The sequence below is a fragment of the Myxocyprinus asiaticus genome, chromosome 6, assembly GCF_019703515.2.
Source record: "Myxocyprinus asiaticus isolate MX2 ecotype Aquarium Trade chromosome 6, UBuf_Myxa_2, whole genome shotgun sequence".
NCBI lineage: Eukaryota > Metazoa > Chordata > Actinopteri > Cypriniformes > Catostomidae > Myxocyprinus > Myxocyprinus asiaticus.
In genome coordinates, this window is record NC_059349.1 from 21,044,507 (window position 1) to 21,070,183 (window position 25,677).

General features: G+C 40.6%; 2 protein-coding genes across 9 annotated transcripts in view; one reads left to right on the forward strand and one right to left on the reverse strand.

Moving 5' to 3' along the window:
- The window catches only part of LOC127441882 (erythropoietin-like), a 190,419-nt gene extending 184,457 nt beyond the window's left edge, over positions 1–5,962 (reverse strand). For 2 of the 8 annotated variants that reach the window (XR_007897411.1, XM_051699411.1), the window contains exons 1-4: positions 5,816–5,962; positions 5,082–5,212; positions 4,020–4,106; positions 3,745–3,909 (exon numbers count right to left, since the gene is read on the reverse strand). Coding sequence is in view for 5 of the 8 variants with exons in the window: in XM_051699411.1 (XP_051555371.1) it covers positions 3,745–3,909; positions 4,020–4,106; positions 5,082–5,212; positions 5,816–5,828 (396 nt within the window). In the remaining 3 variants the exon portion in view is untranslated. Of the gene's footprint in view, positions 1–419; positions 3,910–4,019; positions 4,107–5,081; positions 5,213–5,815 lie in introns of those variants that run through there. The other 6 variants (XM_051699416.1, XM_051699413.1, XM_051699414.1 and 3 more) reach the window with 6 other exon arrangements.
- Positions 5,963–7,619: 1,657 nt separating this feature from the next.
- LOC127441873 (chloride channel protein 2-like) overlaps positions 7,620–25,677 on the forward strand; it is an 84,837-nt gene continuing 66,779 nt past the window's right edge. The window contains exon 1 of the mRNA XM_051699388.1: positions 7,620–7,650. The gene's annotated coding sequence lies outside the window, so the exon portion shown is untranslated. The remainder of the gene's footprint in view (positions 7,651–25,677) is intronic.

Genomic DNA, 25,677 nt, shown 5'->3' on the forward strand with positions numbered 1-25,677 from the left:
ACCTGTATTACTCCAGTGCACTATGAGAGATTTCACTCTGCGCCAGAGGTGGGTAGAGTAGCCAAACACTTTACTCAAGTAAAAGTACAATTACTTAAAAAAATTACTCAAGTAGAAGTAAAAGTAATCATGTTAAAAATGACTCGAGTAAAAGTAAGAAAGTATCCAATAAAAAGAATACTCAAGTAGTGTGTAACTAGTTACGTCCACATATAATGTAATGGATGTTTACTCTCCAGTATATTCCAGTACATGATACACATTTAACATGCATTACAGAATGATTATTAATAATAATAATAATACAATTATTTATATCATTTTTAATAATGGAAATTGTCATCATTCACCACCATGTTGTTCCAAACCCACATCTGGGATGGCATGAGGGTGAGTAAATGATGCAAGAATTTTCCATATTAACTATTCCTTTAAGGAGATTTTAGACAGAATGCTAGCCTTAATCATCATTTACTTTCACTGCATGTTTTTTCCCCTCCATATTTTGAAAGGGAATGGTGACTGAGACTGTCAGTCTCTAACATTCTGTCTAACATCTTTTGGGTTCCACAGAATGCAGAAAGTTTCACTGGGTTGGAAGAACATGAGGGCAGGGAAATGATGATATAATATTAATTAAAGGCTGAACTATCACTTTAATCAAATCAAATCAAATCACTTTTATTGTCACACAACCATATACACAAGTGCAATAGTGTGTGAAATTCTTGGGTGCAGTTCCGAGCAACATAGCAGTCGTGACAGTGATGAGACATATACCAATTTACAATAAACATCAGATTTACACAACACTATTTAAAATCTAATATACACATAATTACACACAACACAATATACAAATAATAACTTACAATGTACAGTATACAATACACACAATATAGATACACATTATACAATAAAAAAAATAGTAATATATATCTAAAAATAGTATATATAGTATATATAAAATATACAATAGGTTGTATTGTACTGCTGTATTGACATTCAGGCTGTCGGTTGATAGTAAGTTGCCAGTGTGTTGTTAAGAGAATATAATTTATGACAGTCCGGTGTGAGATAATAAGATTAATAAAGTGCAGTGCTGATGTATTTTGATCGTGAGAGATCAAGAGTTCAAAAGTCTGATTGCTTGGGGGAAGAAGCTGTCATGATGTCGGCTTTAAGGATGCTTCTCAGATTTGGACGAATCTGTCAATTAGGAGAGAAGTTTGGAAACCTTTTTCTAGTAATTATTACGGTGAAAAACGTTAACAGTGTCACACAGTCCCAAATTATATATGAAGTTTAACACTGAAGCAAGATAATGCTTTATTCATGCCTTCTGTCATTATTTCACAGCTTTTTACATCCTGCATGAATTTAGTTCAGTGACGGACCGGCATTGTCGGTGTCGAAAGCATTTAGATAACTAGTTCTGTACACTAAGGGTAAATTGCACCTTATCTCTGTGTTTGGAAGCTTGTTGTCCATAAGACAAAGTCGCACGCATCTGTCAAACGCTGTGCACGCGAAACTTAATGTGGATGTTTACAAGGATTTTTACAGTACGCACTGTTATGTTGCAGCGCTGATATAAAAATGCAAACTTAGAAACTGAGGTCATAAGAGCCCATAGTTACAGATTCACGATGAAAATGAATGAGTATCACCATGACACAGACAAGCCCACATTTTCACAATCTCAAACTTACCTCAGCGTGTTTTCTTAAGTTGGAGCTGCAATATTAATCTCAAAATATATCCTTGTCTTGGTGTAAAATGAAGGCATTGTGTGGAGTGAAGAAATGTTTGTTTTGTGCGCTTGCTTCTGTAGTGTTGAATGCGACTCAAGTGACAGCGTGCAGCAGTTGTGAAGTTCCGCTGTCGTAAGAGTCCCATTCAAAAATCTCAATAAATTTCGCATTTATTAACACTTTAAAACCAGTAATATAATGACAGGAACGCTACCCATTGTAAAGAAGTAAAAGTAAACAAATTTCATCAGAAATTTACTTGAGTAAGTGTGAAAAGTACCCACCATAAAACATATTTTTTTTCCCAAAAAGTTACTCAAGTAAATGTAACGGAGTAAATGTAGCACATTACTACCCACCTCTGTCTGGCACCATCCTCCTCCTCAGCACCACCTGTCTAGATGGATGTCTCTAGCAGAAGAAAGTCTTCGTACTTGTTCTGCTGTAGCATAAACAGATCTAGTCTGCCAAGTTCTATTTATTTAAATTTATTCCGATAGTTGTTATGACTGAAATAAAGTAGTTATTCACAAAAAGAGTAAAAGTTAGCCTCAACTCAGCACAGTACGTGCTTGATTGTAAGAGTGGCAGTATGTATATTTTATCAGTGGGGCATGGCTATAAAGCACTTCAGATAGCACTATGTTCCCATTCTCCTCACTGGTCAAGTATGTGTCTCAATCTCCCTTTCTTTCCTAGGGAAGGAAGGCAGAGGTCAACTGGAGTCAGAGTCTCCAAGATGAAATAAACAAAGATTCCGGGAAGGCAGGATATTTTCTTGAACACTACGTGGTCCCTCAAATATGGGAAACGAATGAAGAATTGCATTAAATTATAATGGAAGTTATTCTAAATTTATTTTGTAAGCCAGTTATTTTTAATTCATATTCTTAAAGAAAGTACATTTGTTTTAAACAATAAGGAATTATACCCCACACTTTTAACGTGTTATACAATCTAGAATATTTGTGCTATACTATATTAACCTCTTTAACTCTGGGGCATTTTTGGGCTGCCGCCTGCAGTTTTTCACACTCAAATTAAAAAGCTCACCATTTACACATACTGTGGACTAATTGCCAAAAATGTGTCTAATTTTTTTTATTGTTGTTGTTGTCCTAATTTGTAAGCATGGAATGCTGGTTCTGTTCACTGCATCTCCCTCCAAAAAAGTCTTATTTTATTCCACTAGATGACAGCAAGTACTAGAAAAGTTTTTTCCTCTAATTCGGATCTGAGATGTAGGTGGCGCTATAATGCTTTTTATCACAGATGTGCTCATCCATAGACATTCAGTCTAATTTTCATTTCATGCACCACCTCCATTGTTTTATTGAATATATTGGCCTCTGAGTGGACTGGAAGCTAGATATTTTTCTAATTACATGCTATTTGAAAGACTAATATTCATATTAATATGTCTACCACATGACCTCTAGGTGGCGCTGATTTGCGACGCAAATGTTTTCAGGCCTTATTTTGTTCTTTTATGTAACATAAATGCAGACATGATGTTATCAATGAAAAGTTCAGATTCTAAGCTTTCAGATGATGACATATGTCTGACTTATGTATTTGTAGACTTGAACATTTTAAGCGTAAAATGTTTCCGTGGCATAGCGCCCCCTTTTGGATCCGTCAGCGGGTGAGCAGAGTTAAAGAGGTTAAATCAGTAAGTTTGAACTCTTGCAATAAGCTCATTGTAATGTTTAGTGAAATTTCACTCTGTAAGAATAACAAGTGCTAATTTGTGTGCATTTTTACTATTTTGGAGTATGATATTGTTGTCAGGCCTGTGGTAAATTATACGGCCTTATTCTGTTTTTTTAATTACAAGTTTTGCAGTTTGGAATCAGTTTCTCATCTTTATTTTAGTGAGTAAGTTCCTTGTTAACACAAGCAGCCCACAATCAATCTGTATAAAGTTTAACCAATATTTTTGCCAATATCTATCTGTGAAGCAGCACAAGCTTGAACTGCTCATCCTCACCTCGTTGTAGAGTAGTTTCACTACATGCAGGTAGTTGTTGATACTGTGTTCTAAGCGCTCCAACAGAGTGAGCGCACAGCCAGGATGGCTGAGTGTCCTGGCAGACCGCACATCCTGCGCTAGAGTCCACAAAGACAGCAGGATCTCAGCTCTCCGCTCATGCACCTGGAACACACACATTGGTGTCTCAGAGAGCGTGCACCCGTGAGTAGCATGAGTGGGTGGATGTTGTAATGGAGGGAGTGTGTGGGAGTGGGCTGCATACAACGACTCACTGATTTCTTCTCCCAGGTTGCTTTGTGAATCCTGATGCATGGTAATTGAATAGAAGAGGGTAGAGAAGCTACAGCACTGCAGTCTACCTGTAAAGGGAGCAAAAAGCACAGCCCATCAAATGTCTCGTTGGTGGATAGACAAGCAGAGATTTAGACTGTCAAACTAAATCAATAAGCAAGATAACAGATGTCGCCAATACAGAGGATGACAGATGTCTGTTAACATGCAGATAGGTAGACACTGACATATGTCAGATATCTGCCAAGTGGAATGTCACATGCAGACATCCTAATGAGGCATTTATGATGAAACCTGAGATATATCTGTAATTCTTTCTGCATAAAATATAAACAAACATACAAGAAATGTTAACTTGACAAATCATAGCCTAATTCAAATGATTGATGCCAAAATAGGGGTGACCAGTTGTTACACTTTGTAGTGAATATAGGGTATAAGTGAGTTTCTGTATTGGCACATACTTTGAAGTCTTTGCTACAAAAAAGATATCGAACATTTTCTCTGTTATTGTCTATTGAAAAGATATAATATGCCAATAGTAGGGCATGTTGTCATGGTATATGGAGGAGCTGCCATTAAACAGCCTATTATGGACAAAATGTATACAGGAAAATAAGTATGACACACAAACAATTCATGAAAAATCTGAAATGTAAAATATAACATACAGTATAAAACTATCACACCATTGTTTTGGTCAGCAAATTTTGTAATAATAAAAGATTGACACATAATACACATATTAAAAATGTCCTAGTAAAAATGTGACAAATTTAAATTCAATTTAATTCAATTTAAGGTTCTTTAGGTATGATTTAATTTGTAATAATTAATTTTGATGGGAAAGCCAGTCAGTTCAATGGATGAATATCTTTCCAGATACCTTTTCCAAAATGAAAATGTCTCAACTGACCTTTTAACAGTATATTTTAACCTGAGATACATACGGTGTGAGGTAAGCACTTAAATGCATTGTTGGTACTGTTTACCACCTGATGAGTTACAACTTTTTACATCTGGAGTAGTTGCCAAAGTCTTACCATCTCCTCTTCTAAGTCCTTAACCTTGTTCATGACTCTTCTGGCCTCACTGTCACACACAAAGTCAATTGGTCTAGCGTGAATGTGAGACAGTTCAGAGGCAATCATGCTCAACACTACTACCAGCACCCCTGTGAGACAACCAAACAGATTACATTACATGTATTAGGTGTAGTAGTAACACTTTATACATTAGGCCCACTAAACAATGGTACATTATAAAAAGTTAAAACACTAGTTAATGTATAATACTAAAATTCAACTATAAGTACCCTGAAAAAAATGACTAGTAAGATTTTACTTTTTATTTCGCAAGTTTTTGCGCACAGTTTTTCTAAGTAAATTATATTGGTATAAAATTAAGTAAAATCTACTTAATCCATGGCATAATATTGTTTAAAAGTGAATAAGTAAATTTAACATAAAAATTTCAGTTAATACAGTAAATTTGACTTACAAATCTGATACATCAACTTAATAAAACTACAATAAACAATTCTTTTATAAACACATTTAATTATGTAGCACATGACATACAGAAATCTTCCACAGCAAAGCTCAGTTCGTGCTATGCAGTCTATTAGACAACATCATCTTCCATTATTGGCAACGCAGACCACAACTCTTGGTGCACAAAACACGATGACGGTTACAGTCAACAGATATTTTATTTTTTATATTTTGAGTAGCTCTCTAACCGTTTTCTATGGAAGTTATCATTCATGAATACTCACTACTTAAATCCATGCCTTTACAACCTGAGATCTTCAGTCGCGTTGTTTGCCATTGGAGCGTCTTTTTCTCATGAAGTATTGCGAAAACGCCTACCAATGTTTGTCCTTCTCCACCTTATATACTACGCTACTATGCACGTTGTCCCCACGCTTTCTGATTTCATCTGCTGTTCCTTTCACGGCTGGGACGTTTTATATATATATATATATATATATATATATATATATATATATATATATATATATATATATCCTAGGCTACATATCTCGTCTCTAAAAATGCCACGACTTTCCTTTAGTGAGTCATTCCACACTACTCACACTACTTAGCCAACATAGTAAGTGAGGGTTGGATAATAATTTACTACCAAATGCCGTATACGATAGTGGATACAGATGCACTCGCACTTCTTAAATTCTACATAAATAATAATGCTTTTTTTAAGGCTAAACAAACAAAACAGGGCTATTTTAGATCAAGTTAATATTTTATTACTTGATCAGTCAGCTAGCCTAAGTTAATTGCCAACATCCAATAGGACATTACCTTTTTTTTTTTTTTTACATACATACATAGACCATACAGTCATAAATATTAGTATTTTTTTTACTTTTACTCATTTTATTTTGTTATGGACGCCGTTTACATTTATTGTAGCCTTCAAATGTGAAATAAAATGACATCTGAAGTGCATGTTTGTGCAGGTGTTTGTGTAATCTCTTTGACCTGGTAAATACTTTGGTAGGAGCTGAATAAAACAAATATTCATGATAAAAGAGACACCAGCAGCTGCTGGTCATGAAAGTAGGCCGTCTGACCGCACTCATTCAGCTCTGATTCATACGCATTCCCGCTTTCTTTTAATCACGATTACTTAAAGTGATAGAGATCCTTTACCTTGATCCAACCAACAAGACATCTGAATCTGGTTTTCGGCCAAAGTGAAACAAACTCATTGTCACTGCCTTCACATTGTGGGTGTATGGAGAAATGCAGCAGTGGGTAAAACACCTGTTGTCTTTGAATTTGGCAAAACAACTGTGGCCTGTCTACATTTCTAGACACGAGATTTTTTTGTTTTTGTTTGTTTTTTTAAATTCCAGAGTATTTCTCTGAGCACCCTCTCTCCTCAGTGCCGAAATAATATTGCGCATGCAGCCCACCAGTCACAGATGAGAGGGTTAAAAACAGGATAGGGCAAAAAGCCTGTAATCCTTGGAGTAACTGCAGTCATTGAGATGGATGGGTGGATAGATAGATCAACAGAATGCACTGATTAAGACAAATGCGCCATCACTTGGCATTAATGATGGGCAATAGAAGTGGAGTCAACCTGCTCTAACTAAACCAGTGACGGAACCCGCATTGCATCACAGAATCAATTCTTGGCCAGTGCACGCGCCACAGGCTCTGCCGGCTTAATTACTCTACCTATCAGCGCGTGCAGGGCACACAAATCTGAGCCCTTCAGGTGATGCATTAATACAGTCAAGTATGTGTTAAAGGAAGCGTTCGTCTTTTTTTTTTTTTTTTTTTTTTTAAGTTTAGCTTCCAGTCTGAGCCGAATTCCAAGACGAACAAGAGGCAGCAGCGGTTTCAGAAACAGCACTGCCAATTCACCAGCGCGGCCAATTACAGAGAAAGTATTTCGATCGTCTACAGGAACGATTGTGAATAGAAAGACTGACGTCAATACTTGATTTTGATTGCGTTGATCTAATTGTGTGGGGATTTCTTGCATTTTCGCATCATTAAATGGAGCGGCGTAGGTGACGTTTGGACTGTTGCGTTCAAGAGGAGCTCTTATCAAGACTAAAAGCCAGCGAGAAAAAATGTAAGTAGCCTATCTGCCAAAGACGAAATAGCAACCTGTTAAGGTGTCCAAGATTGCTGATGATAAACTGCGCTTTGAAAGCGCGTGAGAAGTCGCCTAACTGCGATCAAAACAATTCGTTATAGCCTTCTTAAAGCTTTTACTTTTCATTTTTATTATACCAACTTGGGTTTCAAGCGGGGCTCAAGGGCACAGCGTTATTCGTACAGGGAGTTCAACATACATACGTCTGATTCCCTTGTCTAGATTATCTAATGAGGACAAACGGGCACAATTTGGTCAGACCGGCTCACTGCACTATTATATTTAAGAAACCTTATTGATTCAGTGGTTTATACATCTAGATCCAGTGTCCCTTCAAGGTCCTTTCTTGGGGATGGAGGAATCTGAAACGCAAAGAGAGAGAGAGAAATAGCCATTCATATTTGCATCCACACAATTCAAGTCAGGAATGGATATCTTCACCTTTACTTTCATCCTCAGGGATTTATGGAATTTCAATTATTTGCAGACCACATGTGTCTATAATTGAAATGGAAGCTTTTTAAGCACTTGGAGAGAAACTTTATCTTCTTAACTTGATTGATTGGTATTATGGCAAGTTTAATGAGTTGGTTTGGTATCAAGTCAAGTTTGGTAAAAAAATTTAAAAAAAATAAAGATAATTTTATTTATGTGTTGAATGTGTTTGACCCGCCTTATTGCAGGCCAGTGTTTAACAGAGGACAATCACATGCTATTGAGCTCAGTGTGTAATGGGCAGGGTATGGAGGGTTACTTTTTAAATGTATTCCATTACAGATTACAGAATACATGCTGTAAAATGTCATTTGTAACGTATTCCATTAGATTACTCAAGGTCAGTAATGTATTCTAAATACTTTGGATTACTTCTTCAGCACTGGCAGATTTTTTCACTTGTTTTGACTATAAAAACTCTGCCAGTACAGTAAGACAAAATACACATGTTAAAAATACATTCTCTGAAACACCTAAATATCTTATGCAGTGTTGTTTCTCAAACAAGATCAATCAAATTGATCTTGTTTTAAGGATTTTTAGATATTTTTACAGGAAAACAATACAAACATTATTATCAAGAATGCGATTTTTGCCCAAATATCAAAGGTCTTACTAGAAAAAAAGAACTTATGATCCAACGTGAATTTTCTTTATACAAAAATCTGATCGTGCCTGGTAACGTGCATGTAAAATGGCTAGAAATAGCATTTTAGCTTAGCGTAAAGCTGACAATTTACACAAGGTTTATTTCTATTGTGCTCCAAACTTACTTCAAACTTACATTCATACGAGCAGACAGAGAAGTAACACATCGTAAGAAAATGTTTTACCGCTGTTCAAATGCACTTTGGATCACATCATTTATATGTATAAATGTTTTCCATCTGAAAGGACTAAATATTAAATGAAACAAATGACAATAAAATGCAAAGTAATCTCTTCAGTAATCAAAGTACTTTTTGAATGTAACTGTATTCTGATTATTAATGATTTAAATTGTATCTGTAGTGGAATACAGTTACTAATATTTTGTATTTTAAATACGTAATCCCGTTATATGTATTTCATTACTCCCCAACACTGGTAATGGGTCTTATTCCCCTTGTGGGATGGTAATGTGTAATCCAATATCGACACTTGTTTCACACCCCCATACAGATCAACGTCTCATTTTCCAATCCAGGCCCAAATAGTCAATGAAGAAGATGTTCTTTTGAACTCTTCCACAATTAATTAAAAAAACTAAAAGTTTTGTGGAAGATATGCATCAAATTGGGTCAGTGTGATAACACTGAAAATCTCTGAACACCTAATTTAAAGGAATGCGCAACGAATGCGCAACGAATGTCCAAAGCATCTTCGTGTGACTTGTATCTGTTGTTCATGGACAACAAGAAAGAAGTGCAGGTGTTTTGCTCAGAAACTGATAAAAGATGCAAAAGATCTCATGTGTATTTATGTTAAATTATTCTCGAGAAACAGCCTATATCTGTGAGGAAGTGTTAAATAGACATACTGTAATGTAGATTATAAGATTTGACAGTGTAGTCCACAATTATCTTTTTTGTTGACAAAGCATAAACAACTGAAAAGACATGCTATCTTCAGTATGTTTAACCAAAGACATGGTTTTTGAGTTTGGTTTGTATGCATGAGCATGCATAGAGAAGAAAAAGAGAGCGAGAGTGAACACATATACACAAAAACTCTGCAGTGTTGCAAGAAAACTGTCAGAATTCACAGTGATCATTCATATTTCATCTCAGGCCCTGCTGTTGTCTGAGCTGGCAGGAGACCTGTTACTGAGCCTATCAGAGTTTCTGTCTCTGCAGGGAAATATTTTTTAACAATCTATTGGTTTTCTCTGTCTCTCCAAGGAATTCTGTTTTTCATCCTGAGAAGCTGCTGGTGCTTGGGCAGAGCTTGAAATGCAGCTTATACCTTGTATCTATATTTAGTGTTTACTGTAACCACTGTAATATTAATGAGTATTTTAATGAGCTGCCCACTGGCTCTCCACAGGATTTGAAAGTGAGGCTGATTTGTTATTATAGATGAGCTCAATTGTAGCGGTGCACCGATCAGGAAATTTGAGGCTGATACCGATTTTTTAAAAAGTGCACTATGCCACACTTTTGCAAGTTATATTGTGCAGTTATATGTTTATGCCCCACACAGTAAAATTACGGTAACACTTTACAAAAAAGTTCCATTTGTTAACATTATTTAACAACATTACTGTAGTTAACATGAACTAATGAACTTAATGTTAGCTGCAACATATACGAATACATTTTTAAAATCAAAAGTTGTATTAGAAAGTGCTCATGATTGATCAAACAGTCACGACTCACGTTACATCACGTATGCTCAGATCTGTATACGCATGTTTATTTGTTGTTTAATTTGTTTTTATTACCCGTTTGCAGTCTCTTTATCCTCTCTGGTCGTGCTCACAATGCAGCGAGTCAGAATTACTACCTTAAATGGACAAAATAATATTCATACACATGTAATTCTTACACATTTTTAAAAACAAACCTGCATATTCATGTGAATAACAGCATGTCTGAAAGTTTAAATTCGTGAATGCTTAGAATTGCCAACAATTCATCCTCCAAAGGCCACACTGTCATGCATCAAGGTCTGATTAAGCGCTCATTCATTAGAATAGCAGTGTATGTGTGATTCCCTGTGTGCTGCAAAAAAGTTTGGCCCTGATTCTAGGCACGATCGGCTGATCACAGACTTAAGACGAAGATTGGCCGATAGATCGGTGCACCCCTACTTAATTGTCCTAATAACCAATAGAAAGTGTAACGAGTTAAAAGGCAAATTAATTAAGTGTTCTTTTAGGTGTTTTTGTGCAAGATGAATATAAAGGGGGATACTTTTTAGTGTTTAATGTTTTGTTGAGATTTAGAAAAGCCCCTGTTATGTTGGAGCTTTGGGGGTTACCATAATGATAAAGAGTGGAGCTTGAGCTAACGAGGAGGACTGATAAATGTCACACATGATATTGATTGAGCAAATGCTGTGCTAACTGTTAACCATAGCGTACAGTAGTTTCTGATCTAAATACTGTAGTGCTTCCAGCCAGCATGTATTTAGAATGCTAAAAATCACTTTCACTAGTTAATACATTAAGAAGTATAAGAGACCTATTTGACTAACATTGACATGTCTAATTTTGTTGGGTTTACCCAATTCATCTAGGTTCTTTCTATACAAAGAGTTTGTGTTGAGATTACATAGTAAGCCTAAATTTAAGTCAAGAAAACTAATTTCAAACTTGTGGAACCACTGTCCTCAATTGAATCAAGTTCAGCCAAAGAACTATTCGTTTGTGTGTGTGTGTGTGTGTGTGCATTTAGGGTTTTCTCTAAAACTCTTTGTACGAAAAGCTGCAGCAGAGACTATTTAGCAGAGGCAGGCCACTTCTATTCAAATGAATGAGAGAAATTGGAATGCCCAACAGTCAACGGATGTAGATAAGAAGTCCTGAAATACACGTAAAAGAGTCATTCACCTTTTAGATATAGACATCGCCTGTCAATGAAGTCGAGAATGCGAATTAGCTATACAAGCCGAGAAAATTGTGTTTCTCTAGCATAATCTGAGGTAAAGAAGCATAATATATGGTACCAGTGTTGTCAGATTTTAATGCTGATTTGAAATATGTTCCTTGATTGTAATCTTGACCAACTGTTCTGGAGATTTCGTTCCTTCCCCATTCAAGTAGATAGGAGCTGCTCTTATATGCCATTTGTTTACAGAAAAATAGTTGCTCTAGAATGATCAGAAGATGGCCGCCAGTCATTTTCCCCACCCAAATAAAACCTGTTCCTGCCTTGGTACAGAATTGTGCTGTTTAGATTAAAAAAGACAAGCGAACATGTATGGACCTCTTAATGGCTGAACTATACTGTCAGGTACTGTTCTGTTGAGTATAACAGTTAGTTTAAATCTTAGTCAAACAATATCCTGGCATGAATAATCTAAACTTTAAGTGGTTGAGTTCACAGTAGTACAAATATAGCGTTTACTCACAGGGATAGAAAATACATCTATTGATTTTTGACAATCGAGTCAACAGGTATCAAGTGTAGTAACCTCTGTCCTCCCACACGAAGCAAGGAGATTTCCCACCCATTTATTCCATATTCGTCAAGCCCAGCAGCAGCGCACGCTGTCAGAGGATTTCATTCGATGGCTGGAAGGGGAGATAGGCTGTTTTCTGTGGAAGGGTCTGTTACTCAGTTTATGCTGCTTGTTGAATTGTGTCCCTATGATTCGGATGTGATCTTGTGGTGTTTAGGAATACAGTGTCACACGTTTAAATATTAAATCCCGCGATTTATGGTGCAAAACAGAGCCCAGCAACGTGTGCTTCAGTACCAGCAAACTCTGGTGAGTAATGCAGGTGAATGTGATGGCGTTCGTTTTATCACAAAACTAGCGGCTTTACCATCTGCAGAGGTGCGTAAAAGTATGATGAGTAGGTGTGTTTTCTTTTTGTATGCAAAATTACATGAGTTAAAAGGTGAAAATATAATGTTGTCTAATTGTTTTAGGCCAACACTAAGATGCATTGTTGTATTAATATAGACTATAAGGATGTTGGTTGCGTTTCACCAGTCTTAATGGGAGAAAAATCTGCTCTGTAAATTGTAATGTAATGTAATGAAAGACAGTTGATATTGCAATTGTGTGGCTTGCTTGGCATTTTTGGCAGCTTTATGCCATTTCCTACTAATTAAGTCATTTGTATGTTGATATAGCCAGTAATTTGGGTCTTTCAAGTCCACAATAACATTTATAATAACTGATGTGGCTTTAATGGCATTATTTGCAGTTACGAGTTCACCCAAATTTCAAGTTTAAGGGCGACACATCAAAATCCCCTCTTCATCCCTTCCAGTACCCCTCCTACTCGTGCTCTTTCACTTGTGAACTAAATGTAGATCCTCTCTGAATATTAATTGACTCATGCACCAGCCTCCCCATTTCTGTCACATTGTGATTGACAGCTGTACCCTGGAGCACTTCACTGGGATATTTCTATATTCAGGCAGATGTGAAGAGAGGCGGACTGAAGGACACATTCAAACAGTTGGTATGGGGTACAGACACTTGATTCTGCACCAAAATCCCCTGCTCTACCCTTCCCACTACCACCCATCTATCTGAACAAGTTTGTTGCACTGTTATGACAAATGTGTTTGCATAATTAAGGTAGGCGTTAAGTGGCCACACTGTGATCCATGTGTTGCATTTGTATCTTGTCTTTTTGAGTTCAGGCTATTTCTGAGCAGGCTTTCTCCCTGCAGGGCCAGACTATGTGATCCATAGCATCTACGTGTGTGATGAATGAAACTGGGACATTTTTTTTTCAGCCCTGCTTTCCTTATCAGTGAGAGGATCAATACAGTGCTATACAAAATGGTGGCTGGAGACTCACTGTTTCATTCATTTTCTCAACACTTTTCCATTTGACCAGGGGTTGGGCTTGGTTCTGATTGATGTCTTTATCATTTACTGTCCTTACAACATGCTTTTCTGCACAGCCAAACACGTTTGGCCAAAGGAGGATTAGTCTGTGATATGTGCTTTCCTCTGCATGATTGTCTTTCATTCATTGTGTGAACAAGCTCACTCTTGTGTTTTTATTATCTCTTATGCTGAATATCTCTAGAGAGGTCGCTATGCATATTCTTTTGTGATTCACCATTTTCTGAGTTGAAATCCACAAACGGATGCTTAATTTGGCAGGTTGTGTTTTCAATATTGTCAGTTCAAGTAAATCTAGCCCTGCATAGCAATTCATGTTTGCACAGAAACCTCTATTTAGAATAAATGTGATTGTACCTGCAATAATATCTTCACAAAGGGCATTTTAAATGGTCTTGCAGGGGCATCACAAGTGCACTGATGGGTTCTCTAGCCGAGTCTGGATTCATTTCAGCTGCTCTTCAGTGGCCTTTCATATCTTGCAGCTCTCGATAGCACATGCCCACACTATTTGCAGTTTTTCCCAAAGAATCTATTTGCACAAATCACTTTCAGCAGCACTGGCAATGCCTCGAAAAATCGCACTGTATTGTTGAGAAGAAGGGAAAGAGCCATGAAGCTTCCATTTTTGCTTCCTCAAGAGAGCTAGGTCAGATGTGTTTCCCCCAAACATTTGGCAAAAAATATCACACCTGGAGACACTATCCTCCCAGCTTTAGCACACATCACTCCTCTGTGTCACAGTCCTCAAACTGCATGGACCACTGGAGAGCCTTTGCATACACCTTGTCGGATCACTGGCAGTATTCAATCCATAAAAAATCTGTGCAGCATCTCCAGCTGAAATGCTGCAGCCCTAGCTGGGGTTTACATATGAGAGCCAGATAGCAGCTGAGTAGAGATTAGCGACAGGTGTCAGTTCAGAGGCAAGCAGGGGCAGAAAACAGGTGCACAGTTTTTCCACGGAAAATCTTAAGTGTGTACTGCTTCTCTGAGAGGATGCATAAATTGATGGGTTAAGGGATAGTTCAATCAAAAATGAAAATTCTGTCAACATTCAGCTCATGCTCATGTTGTTTTAAACCTGTAAGACTTTCTTTCTTATGTGGAACACAAAAGCAGATATTAGGCAGAATGTTAGACAGAATGCCTCAGTCACCATTTACTTTTAATTTGCACTATAGGTGTAAATAGCACCTGCCACACAATGCCGCTGTTTACACCCCAATAGTCTGGTGGAAACACAGAAATAATACACAAACTGCACCCCTAACTGTAGCTGAAGTGGCGTGGGGTGTAACGAAGGTGAGGATTGTACGGGCGACCATGGTTCGATTCCACTTTTTGTCCCACTTTTTCCCATTCTGTTTCCTGTCCCCACTATTAATATTTCCTTTAATACTACTTATAATAATACATTAAAATGAATATAAATGTTGATTTCCTTGCAGTGATTTGGTAATGGTGAAAGAGGTTTGATCTGGGTAAAATTAACCATGATTTAATATGGTAGTTACCATGTTTTTTGGCAGAAATCATACTTTTAATACAATTAACTATGGTGTTACTACAGTAATATGGTGTTAATATAGTAACCATGTATAATTCTGTGGTTACTGTGATTTTACTACAAAATACCATGGTGAAACTATGGTTAATGTAGTAAAACTATGGTTAATTTTTGTAAGGGAAGGTTAGGATTAGGTTTAGGTTAAGAGGTAGGGGTTGGTGTAGGGTGTCTGTGTGGTGACTACCATTACAGTGTCAATTAATTGAATAGCTCCTTCCTGATGACAAAGAAACGTTACTGTACCTACATATTTGCTAAATGATTTTTACCTGGCTCATTGTATGTATCGCTACAGTTTCCTATTGAAATAAACACTAGAGGCGCTACAACAACAATGACCATTATTTCCTTTCAAACTAATCTGGAGTAAAAGGGGCAGATTACCATATAATTTCTGCCTTGTTCCTTACACAATACTATCTTATAACACTCAAAACACTTTCTATATAGTGCATGACTTGTAAGGCAGTACATTTTAAAGGGGTCATGAAGTGCTTTTTAAAAATAATTTGTATCATCTTCCCTAAGGTCCAATGATAATGTTTTAAAAGTTATTGGCCTAAGCACCTCCTTAAAACTTCAACATCAAAGGCCACTGTTATGTTTGGCTAACATCATGCAGCCCCCCAACTTCAGCAAAATCAATCGGATGAGAATGAACCTCGACATTATAAAACAAAATTGCAAGGTTTACACATAACACACATCCAACACATTGCATCTGAATATATTAAACTATTAATCTCAAGCACAACTGTTAACACTTGGCACCATAAACTATCAGACAGTAATGACATTTGAAATATTCATGTATGAATTGGTTTACTTACATTTTTGGAGTGTTTTTAACTGCCCCATCTTTCAATAACTGTTCCTTTGCAAATCTTGAATCATATTTTGACTGTTCACAAGCAATCCATGCTGACATGAGTTGAAAAAAACAAACACACATAGTCAAAAGAACAGTGAAATTACGATGCACATCGCCGGAAAGGCGAAAACACACCGAAACGGTCAAAGACGTCCATTGTCCATCATCAAAGACGTCCATTGTCAAAGATGTCCTACGTTTACATACAATCCCAATTCCAAAAAAGTTGGGACAGTATAAAAAATGCTAATAAAAACAAAAAGGATTGATTGTAAATTATATTCACCCTTTGCTATATTGAAAGCACTACAACTAAACGTCTCGGTTACTGTTGTAACCTCCGTTCCCTGATGGAGGGAACAAGAATTTGTAGTGACACTAGGGGTCGCCCTTGGGAGTCCCAAACACCTCTAATCTTTGAGAAAAGGCCAATGAGAATTGGCGAGTGGAATTTGCATGCCACTCCCCCGGACATACGGGTATAAAAGGAGCTGGCTCACAACACTCATTCAGGTTTGGTGCTGAGGAGCCGAGACAAGGTCCCGGCCATTTCAGCGGATAGTACCGCGTTGTGGCAAGAGGGACACAACGTCTTGTTCCCTCCATCAGGGAACGGAGGTTACAACAGTAACCGAGACATTCCCCTTCTGTCACTCACTCGACATTGTGTCGATGTAGTGACACTAGGGGTCCCTATAGAAAAATGGCACAACAGCTGGACCGTGTTACGTGAACTGCCGATGCAGGTGCAAGCAAGCTGCTACGTGTGTAATAGCAGGTGCATCAGTCCTCGCGTAACCTCCCCCAATGCCCCACAAGACGTCATGTAGTTCCCCACATCCCAGAGGGGGGGAAGCAACATAACTAGCATGGGAGCAGGCCGCACCAGCCACGGCCTTTTCTCTCTATGTTTCTCTCCACAGAGTATTAGATTTGGCTGGGGCCATCTAATGCTATTATATGCATTGGGGAAGGTGTTCTTTCCCTTTCTTATTCTTTCAGGGGGAAAAGACCCCGTGGAGACCACATCCTGCCTAAAGGGGAGGTAACGTGGTAATTGTCACGTGGGCTCACCAGCCACACATGGAAGAGGCGCGGTGGTAGGTCCTGCCTTGAAGGGGAGGAGCTCTACAACACAGCGACCGGGGCAGAGTGGGCTCTGCCCAAGGGAGATGCGGGTCTGCCGACAGAGAGACCGTACCGTGGAAAATACATCACAGGGGGTAACCGGAGTAACCGGCACCTGTGGAGCACCTACCCCAGTACAGGGCATATTAGCACACGTACTAGTTCCGGCTGCGAATTCCTCCACCGAATTCGCAAGCCACAGGGCTAGGGAGGAAGGACATCTAGGGTTCACAGGTTCGTGAACTCACATGGGAGAAGAAGCACACGTCTTCGCCTCACAGAGGGGAAAGGCGCTATACGAAAGTGATAGACCCGGCCAGCTGTTCCATATTACCAAACTTACCTGTTCATACCTGACAAAACCGGCTCAACCCGGAGATTGTAAAATCTCTCAAAGGTATTGGGTGTTGCCCAGCCCGCTACTCTGCAGATGTCTGCTAGAGAGGAGCCATTGGCCAGTGCCCACGAGGATGCCAGACTCCTTGTAGAGTGTGCTCGTATTCCCAAAGGGGCGGGCACGGCCTGGGCTTGGTATGCCGGAGCGATGGCATCCACGATCCAGTGGGCAAGCCTCTGTTTGGAGACAGCGTTCCCTTTCCACTGTCCACCGAAGCAGACAAAGAGCTGCTCAGAGTGTCTAAAGCTCCAAGTAGATGCGCAAAGCATGCACCGGACACAGCAACGACAGGGCTGTTTCTGCCTCCTCCCAGGGAAGCACTTGCAGGCTCACCACCTGATCCCTGAAGAGCGTCGTGGGATCCTTGGGCACATAGCCCGGCCGGGGTCTCAGGACCATGTGAGAGTCTACCGGACCGAACTCCAGGCAGGTATCACTGACAAAGAATGCCTGCAGGTCCCCAACCCTCTTGATGGAGGTGAGTGCAATCAGAAGGGCCGTCTTCAAAGAGAGGGCTCTCAGCTCGACTGACTCTAGCGGCTCAAATGGGGCTCTCTGAAGGCCCAGGAGGACCACGGAGAGATCCCATGAGGGAAAGAGGCGTGGCCTAGGAGGATTCAGCCTCCGGGCGCCTCTCAGGAACCTGATGATCAGGTCGTGCTTCCCTAAGGACTTACCATCCACTGCATCGTGGTGTGCCGCTATGGCGGCCACATACACCTTCAAGGTGGAGTGGAACAGCCGCCCCTCCAGCCTCTCCTGCAGGAAGGAAAGCAATGACCCGACTGCGCATCTCTGGGGGTCTTCACCTCGGGAAGAACACCAACTTGCGAACAAATGCCACTTCAGGGCATAAAGCTGCCTCATAGAGGGAGCCCTGGCCTTGCACAGGGTCTGTGCAAGTAGGCTCGCTGGGGGGAACACGTATTCAGATGTGCCAGCGCATCTGTCCCGAGGGGGGCTCCCGTCAGGGAATACCAGAGCAGGCAGTGGGAGGATTCCCGGGAAGCGAACAGGTCTACCTGTGCTTTGCCGAATCGACTCCAAATCAGCAGGACCACCTGGGGATGGAGTCTCCACTCTCTGCTGAGTGTCGCCTGCTGTGACAGCGCGTCCGATGTGGCATTGAGGCTGCCCGGGATATGAGTGGCCTGCAGCGACCTCAGCCGCTGCTGACTCCAGAGGAGGAGATGGCGGGCGAGTTGTGACATGCGACGAGATCGGAGGCTGCCATGGCGACTTATATATGCTACTGTTGCTGTGTTGTCTGACCGGACCAACACATGCTTGCTTCGGATCAACGGCAATAGCCTCCGCAGGGCGAACAGTACAGCCAGCAACTCGAGGCAGTTGATGTGCCAACACAGCCGTGGTCCTGTCCAGGAGCCAGTGGCTATGTGCCCATAGCACATGGTGCCCCAGCCCAACTTGGAGGCATCTGTGGTGACCACAACGCATCTGGACACTTGCTGTAGGGGGACTCCTGCCCGCAGAAATGCAAGGTCTGTCCAAGGGCTGAATAAGTGGCGGCAGAGTGGCATGATAGCCACGCGATGTGTGCCATGGCGCCATGCCCATCTCGGGACTCAAGTCTGAAGCCAGTGCTGACGTGGTCTCATATGCATCAACCCGAGCGGCGTGACCGCTGCCGAGGATGCCATATGCCCCAGGAGCCTCCGAAAGTGTTTCAGTGGAACCGCTGTCTTCCGCCTGAATGACTTCAGGCAGTTCAGCACTGACTGCATGCGCTCGCTTGGGAGGCATGCTATCATCGAGATCGAGTCTAACTCCATGCCGAGAAAAGAGATGCTCTGAACCGGGGAGAGCTTGCTCTTTTCCCAGTTGACCTGAAGCCCTAGACGGCTGAGGTGCCTGAGCACCAGGTCCCTGTGTGCGCACAGCAACTCTTGAGAGTGTCAGAATCAGCCACTCGTCGAGGTAGTTGAATATGTGGATGCCCACTTCCCTTAACAGGGCAAGAGCTGCCTCTGCGACCTACATGAAGATGCGAGGGGATAAGGACAGGCAGAAAGGGAGGACCTTGTACTGATACACCGGTCCGTCGAAAACAAACCGTAGGAAGTATCTGTGACGAGGTAAAACAGAGACGTGAAAGTACGCATCCTTCTGGTCTCCTGCCGTGAACCAATCTTGATGCCGGACGCACGCCAAAATATGCTTCTGCATCAGCATCTTGAACGGGAGTCTGTGTAAGGCCTGGTTCAAAACTCGCAGGTCCAAGATTGGCCACAACCCACCGCCTTTCTTTGACACGATGAAGCAGGGGCTGTAGAAACCTTTCCTCATCTCGGCTGGAGGGACAGGCTCTATTGCACCCTTCCGCAGAAGTGTCGCGATGTCCTCACGCAGGGTGGCGGCGTTCTTGCCCTGCACTGAGGTGAAGCGGATGTCTGGCAAACTGAATCGTGTAGCCAAGTCGGATGGTCCTGGCCAGCCACCGCGATGGGTTGGAAAGCGCTAACCATGCGTCCAAGCTCCGGGTGAGGGGCATTAAGGGGACAATCACGTGTAATGTACCTATGGGTGGGGCCTCGTGGTGGGGGGAGCAGGGGACGCCTAGCTTCATTTCAAACTCGTGGCTGCGCTGAGGGGGCCCTCGAAGCACTTACCTTGCTCCATGTACCTGGCATCGGGGGGGTCGGCGACGGGGGAGGAGGGACTTTTTGACCGTCCCCGTAACTCGTCACAACCGGGAAGTCGGGTTCGGGCAGAAAAAGGAAAGCCGTGACCCCAACGTTGCCATGGTCATGTTCTCGCAATGAGAACACGAACCATCCACAAACACTGCCTCAGTGTGAGCGCGGCCCAGACACGTGAGGCAGTGCCTGTGGCTGTCGGAGGCGGAGAGATAACAGCCGCATCCAGGAATTACACAAAGACGGAACGGCATCTTTAAAAAGACGCATCTTTAAAAAGAAGTTCACGTCAATGTGCTGCTCTAATAGAGGAAAATATACTCTTTGCAGAGATATATACTCTCTTAGTAGCACTGTCGAAGCACCCAGGGGCGTAGTCTGCACTAAGTGTGCAGAAGGAGAGAAAGCCGCTGGAATGCGCCGTATATCCAACAGCAAATGCTTCTTTCGAGGTGAATGGACCGGCAGTGGAATTCAGCTCGCTGACACACAACCGCTTGGCTCCGAAGAAAAAATCTGAATGAGTGGTCCAGGGGAGTGGCATGCAAATTCCACTCGCCAATTCTCATTGGCCTTTTCTCAAAGATTAGAGGTGTTTGGGGCTCCCAAGGGCGACCCCGAGTGTCACTACATTGACACAACATCGAGTGAGTGGCAGAAGGGGAATATTATATGATGTTTTGCCTGTGAATTTCATTGTTTTTTATAATGTACAGTAATTTCAAATCAGATGATACCAACACCCCCAAAAAAGTTGAGACGGGCAATTTAAGACTAATAACAATTTGACGAGTTGAAATAACAAGGCAATGTGAAACAGGAGATGTTAAACAGGTGAGGCAATCGTGTCATAGTCCTTCAAGAGCAAGGATCATTCGAGACTTGTCAATTTGCCAACAGATACTTCAGCAAATAATCCAGCACTTTGAGAACAATGTTCCCCAAAGACAAATTGGAAGGATTTTGGGTATTTCACCCTCTACAAGGCACAATATAGTTAACAGGTTCAAGGAATATAGTCAAATCTTGGTACGTTAAGGGCATGATGAAAACCACTTCTGAATGAACATGATCTCTGATCCCTCAGACATCACTGTCTTAAAAAACATCATTCATCTGTAATGGATATCATGAACATAGGGTTGGTATTACTTTAGTAAACCTTTGTTAGTCAACACCATTCGCCACTGCATCCACAGATGCAAGTTAAGACTTTACTATGCAAACAGAAACCCTACATCAACACTGTCCAGAAGTGCTGCCGACTTCTCTGGGCTCTGTCTCATCTTAGATGGAAAGTAGAACAGTGGAACCGTGTTTTTTGGTCCGATGAGTCCACATTTCAAATAGTTATTGAAAAACACAGCCATCATGTTCTCTGGGCCAAAGAGAAAAAGGACCATCCAAGCTGTTATCAGGATCAGGTCCAAAAGCCAGTGTCTGTATGGGCCAGGGGTCTGTCAGTGCCCATGGCATGGGTAATTTGCACATCTGTGAGGGCACTACTGGACGAATAAACAGAGAGTGCAGGTGCTAGATTGACCTGCCTACAGTCCTGACCATCTCCAGTTGAGAATATGTGGTGCATTATGAAGCGCACAATATGGCAACAAAGACCCCGTACAATTGTGCAGCTGAAGACCTACATAATGGATGAATGGGGGAAAATTCCACTTCTTAAACTTAATAAACTTGTGTCTTAAGTGCCTAAATGCTTAATAAGTGTTATTAGAAGAAATGGTGATTTTTTTTTCTACGAGTAAACGCTCGACTATCCCAACTTGTTTGGAGTGTGTTTGAATCTGATTTGAAATTACTGTACATTTTCAAAACAAACAATGAAATTCACAAGGTAAATTTTGTAGTGCTTTCAATATGTCCCAACTTTTACGGAATTGGGGTTGTACACCAACAATTAAAAATAGCGCAGATGGGCGATAGAACACGTCCATGACAGAGGCAGCAGCTGAATGAGAGAATTGCTTCTCCCTTTCAGAGCTGCAACTTGATACAGCGTCTTTCAAAAGTGGCGAGATACATGGCAGCTAGTGGTATTCCACAGTCACTAGTCACTCGGCATGTTCACTAGCCAAATTCCCCTGACTCGCAAAAAGTGATAAAGGTAACTTGAGACTTGAACTGCATGCATTTGTTTGGAAATTTTATTTGAACAAGAATGATATGAGTTTAGCAGGACATAAGCCTAATGATTTAAGTCACCTTTAAAATAATAATAAAGGACAGCAAACTTTGTCAATTGACCAGTTGTCCATGGAAGTCCAGATTTTAACTCCTTTAACCATTCTTAATTGTGCCTTATGAAAGTTTGCCATGGTTCTTTCATTGTTTAACAGTGACATTTGTAATGAAAAGGCCATAAGCACAGGTCAGACAATGGATGGCTCCACATTACAGGTTAGGCTTATGTATATAGTCTTTCTAAAAAATAAACTAGAGTATTTGTTATGAAAAACTAAAAGCCTAAACCTTTAACTACAACTTTGATATTTAATAATTCCATTGAGTACAAAAGTAGATGTTAGGTAGATTAAACTTTATTAAAGATTAAAAAAAAAGCATTGCACGATTGGAAATCCCCAATAATCAAAACAAGCAATTACAACCTTGAGATCAGGCTCAATAGTTGACTCAAAAATTAACATTTTGTCATAATTTACTAACCATCATTTCATTTTGACCCCATACTATTTTCTTTCTTCTTTGAGACACAAACTAAGAGGTTAGGCAGAATCTCTGAGCATCTCTCTTCTATACAGTGAAAATGGGGGGGGGGGGGGTGATATATGCTATATCATTTTGTGTATTTCAGTCTGTCTGCACAGATTCAGCAGTGAAGGTGTATGACCCCTGGTTTTGACCTTTCAGTGTGATTTTTCAGGATTGAGAATATGAAAGGGCAGATGTTTTAGATTATATGCCAGTGTCCTCCATTTCACTGTGGGGGGAGGAGGATTTTGGCCACTGATGAGATCAAAGACTGTGGAGATGTAGAGGAAACTATTCCTGTAGTGTGACATCAGCCTTCCCATCTTCAGCATGGGGCACACAGTCACCGATATTAGATTAATCTTTTAGCACTACTGGATGATCTTTACAGTGGAGTTACTAAAGCAAAAAAAGACTGTAATGACCTTGCACTTTGCCCAAAAAACCTGGATAAAGAGGTTAGGGTGGGAAGTCTCTAATAACCGCTGCTACCAGCAGCTGGTTTTGTCTTATGTAGGGCTTTACTGGTTGTTTAGATGAGTGTTACTATCAGAAATAATTAATCATTATTTCTGTAGTTATTAATTAATATTTAAATTAATCAACTGAATCTAACTCATTAAAACCTCATATGGGGCTCCAGTAAATGTAGTGTGCTACGTTTAGGAGCAAGTTTGGTTATTAGCAATAATTAATAATTATCAAAGATAATTATTAATTATTAAAATCAATAGAACATTGATGAGAATCAATGTTAGCTTTTTTTAATCCTTTAAATCAACAATTATCAAAGATAATCGTTAATTGTTAACATCGATGAAACATTAATTAAAATTAACACTAGCTTATTGATCATTCAAATTCAACAATCATCAAAGATAATTATCAATTATCAAAAATCAACAGAATATTAATAAGGATTAACATTGACGGGGCACCACCCTGGAATCAGGAACTAATAACCAGATAGTAAAACAGTCTCAATATTAGATTGTTTTCTTAGGAAAATCGACATCCGAAGAATATCGATTTTCCGGAAAAAAAAACAATGAATGAAGGTTTGAATCCGAGCACTGACATCCCGTCAGCATGACACAGGCGTATGCAAAACAAACCAAAACACTTCTCTTTGTAATATAAGCAAAGTTTATTTATGCAATAATTAATACAATGCAGTCAATAAACTTACAACTTACAACTACAAACTAAACAGTGATATGATTAGATATGGAAATAAAATAATCCTATAACACATAAGGTGTGTGTGTGTGTGTGTGTGACAGCGTGTGTGTGTAAGGAGGGACGCGCACAAAATGGCGGACGTGACTCTCGTGGAGAGTATGTCACGCGAGACTTCTGGCCAGGGAATATGACCACGAATGGGGGCGGAGAGAAACCAGTCAATGGCGACTGGCGTCTACCAGTTACCGCGTGTATCCGCTTGTACGATAGCTTAGGGACAAAGCTGGGCTTTAGCATTTAAGCTATCTACGAGCCAAAATGTGTGCCAGAATGTTTGTGAGGGGTCACGTGCCTGTGTGTGTGTGTGTGTGTGTGTGTGTGTGGTTAGTATGAGAGAGAGAGAGAGAATTAAGTGACAGCCCTAAAGCCGATTTCACGATCGTGGGAGAGAAAGCAGCTGTTAGTTTATTACTCAGAGACTGGTGGACGGCTCGTAAAAGTCCCACGTTATTTGACTCTTTAATGAATGAACTCATTTGCTGTCTCACCCGTGATGGCGAAATTGCACAACAATCCAATTTGGTTGGACCACAATACAGCAAAACAAATTAGTAATAATTAATACCCTGAGTATTAATAATGAGCGGACATGGCGGTCCATAAACTGTACAAGCAAAAACCTTGAAATACAAGAATAACACACTATAATATTCTATCTCTGCCCAGACGTAAACCTCTTACTTGAATCGCATGAGGACACAGGTAGAATGTGTTTTACTCCGTCCTTTAACTCTGACCCGGTTCCTTGAGGCTCGGGTGATGACGGGAGGCCGTTTCCTCGCTCTGTCGGCGGGCGGTACGGCTGTTGATTCTCGGCGGGCTGGCGAAGAACTCAGAAATGTCGACTTGATTGAAGATGGAAGAGATATCTCTTCACTTCCGCAGGCAAACGGATGAAGATGCGAATTGCTCGGCGGTCTCCTTCGAATCCGTTAGAGTGTTCAGTTGAACACAGAGTAACCTCAACTCGTCCAGCGAGATGGAGATTGTATGGCCACAGTTTCAAGTCGGACGTTACTTCCTTGTGCCACGAGGTTGCACCTGAGAGCAGTGATAAACTACGTCTATACTCGGTGAACAAAGTCGCTGGAAGCAAATCCCGAAAGCATTTCAGAGGTATTTCAACTCCTGATGATGTCAGGGTTTGAGGGCCGTTCTGTTGTGTGCCTCATCCAATAGGAGTTGAGAGTTCGATCCTTTAGTGAGCAAGGCTTCATGGGATTTGTAGTCTGTTTTGGACTCCCTTTGTTTGATTTTGGCGCGATTTTTATCAGTATAATTTACGACTTGGAATGTGGGGCTTGAGTTAGGTTTTTACAACTGTGTTAGGCCTGCCTTTGTCTTCTATCTGAATACATGAGGCCCAACACTTACCTGCACATAAATGTATCTGCGGTTTTCA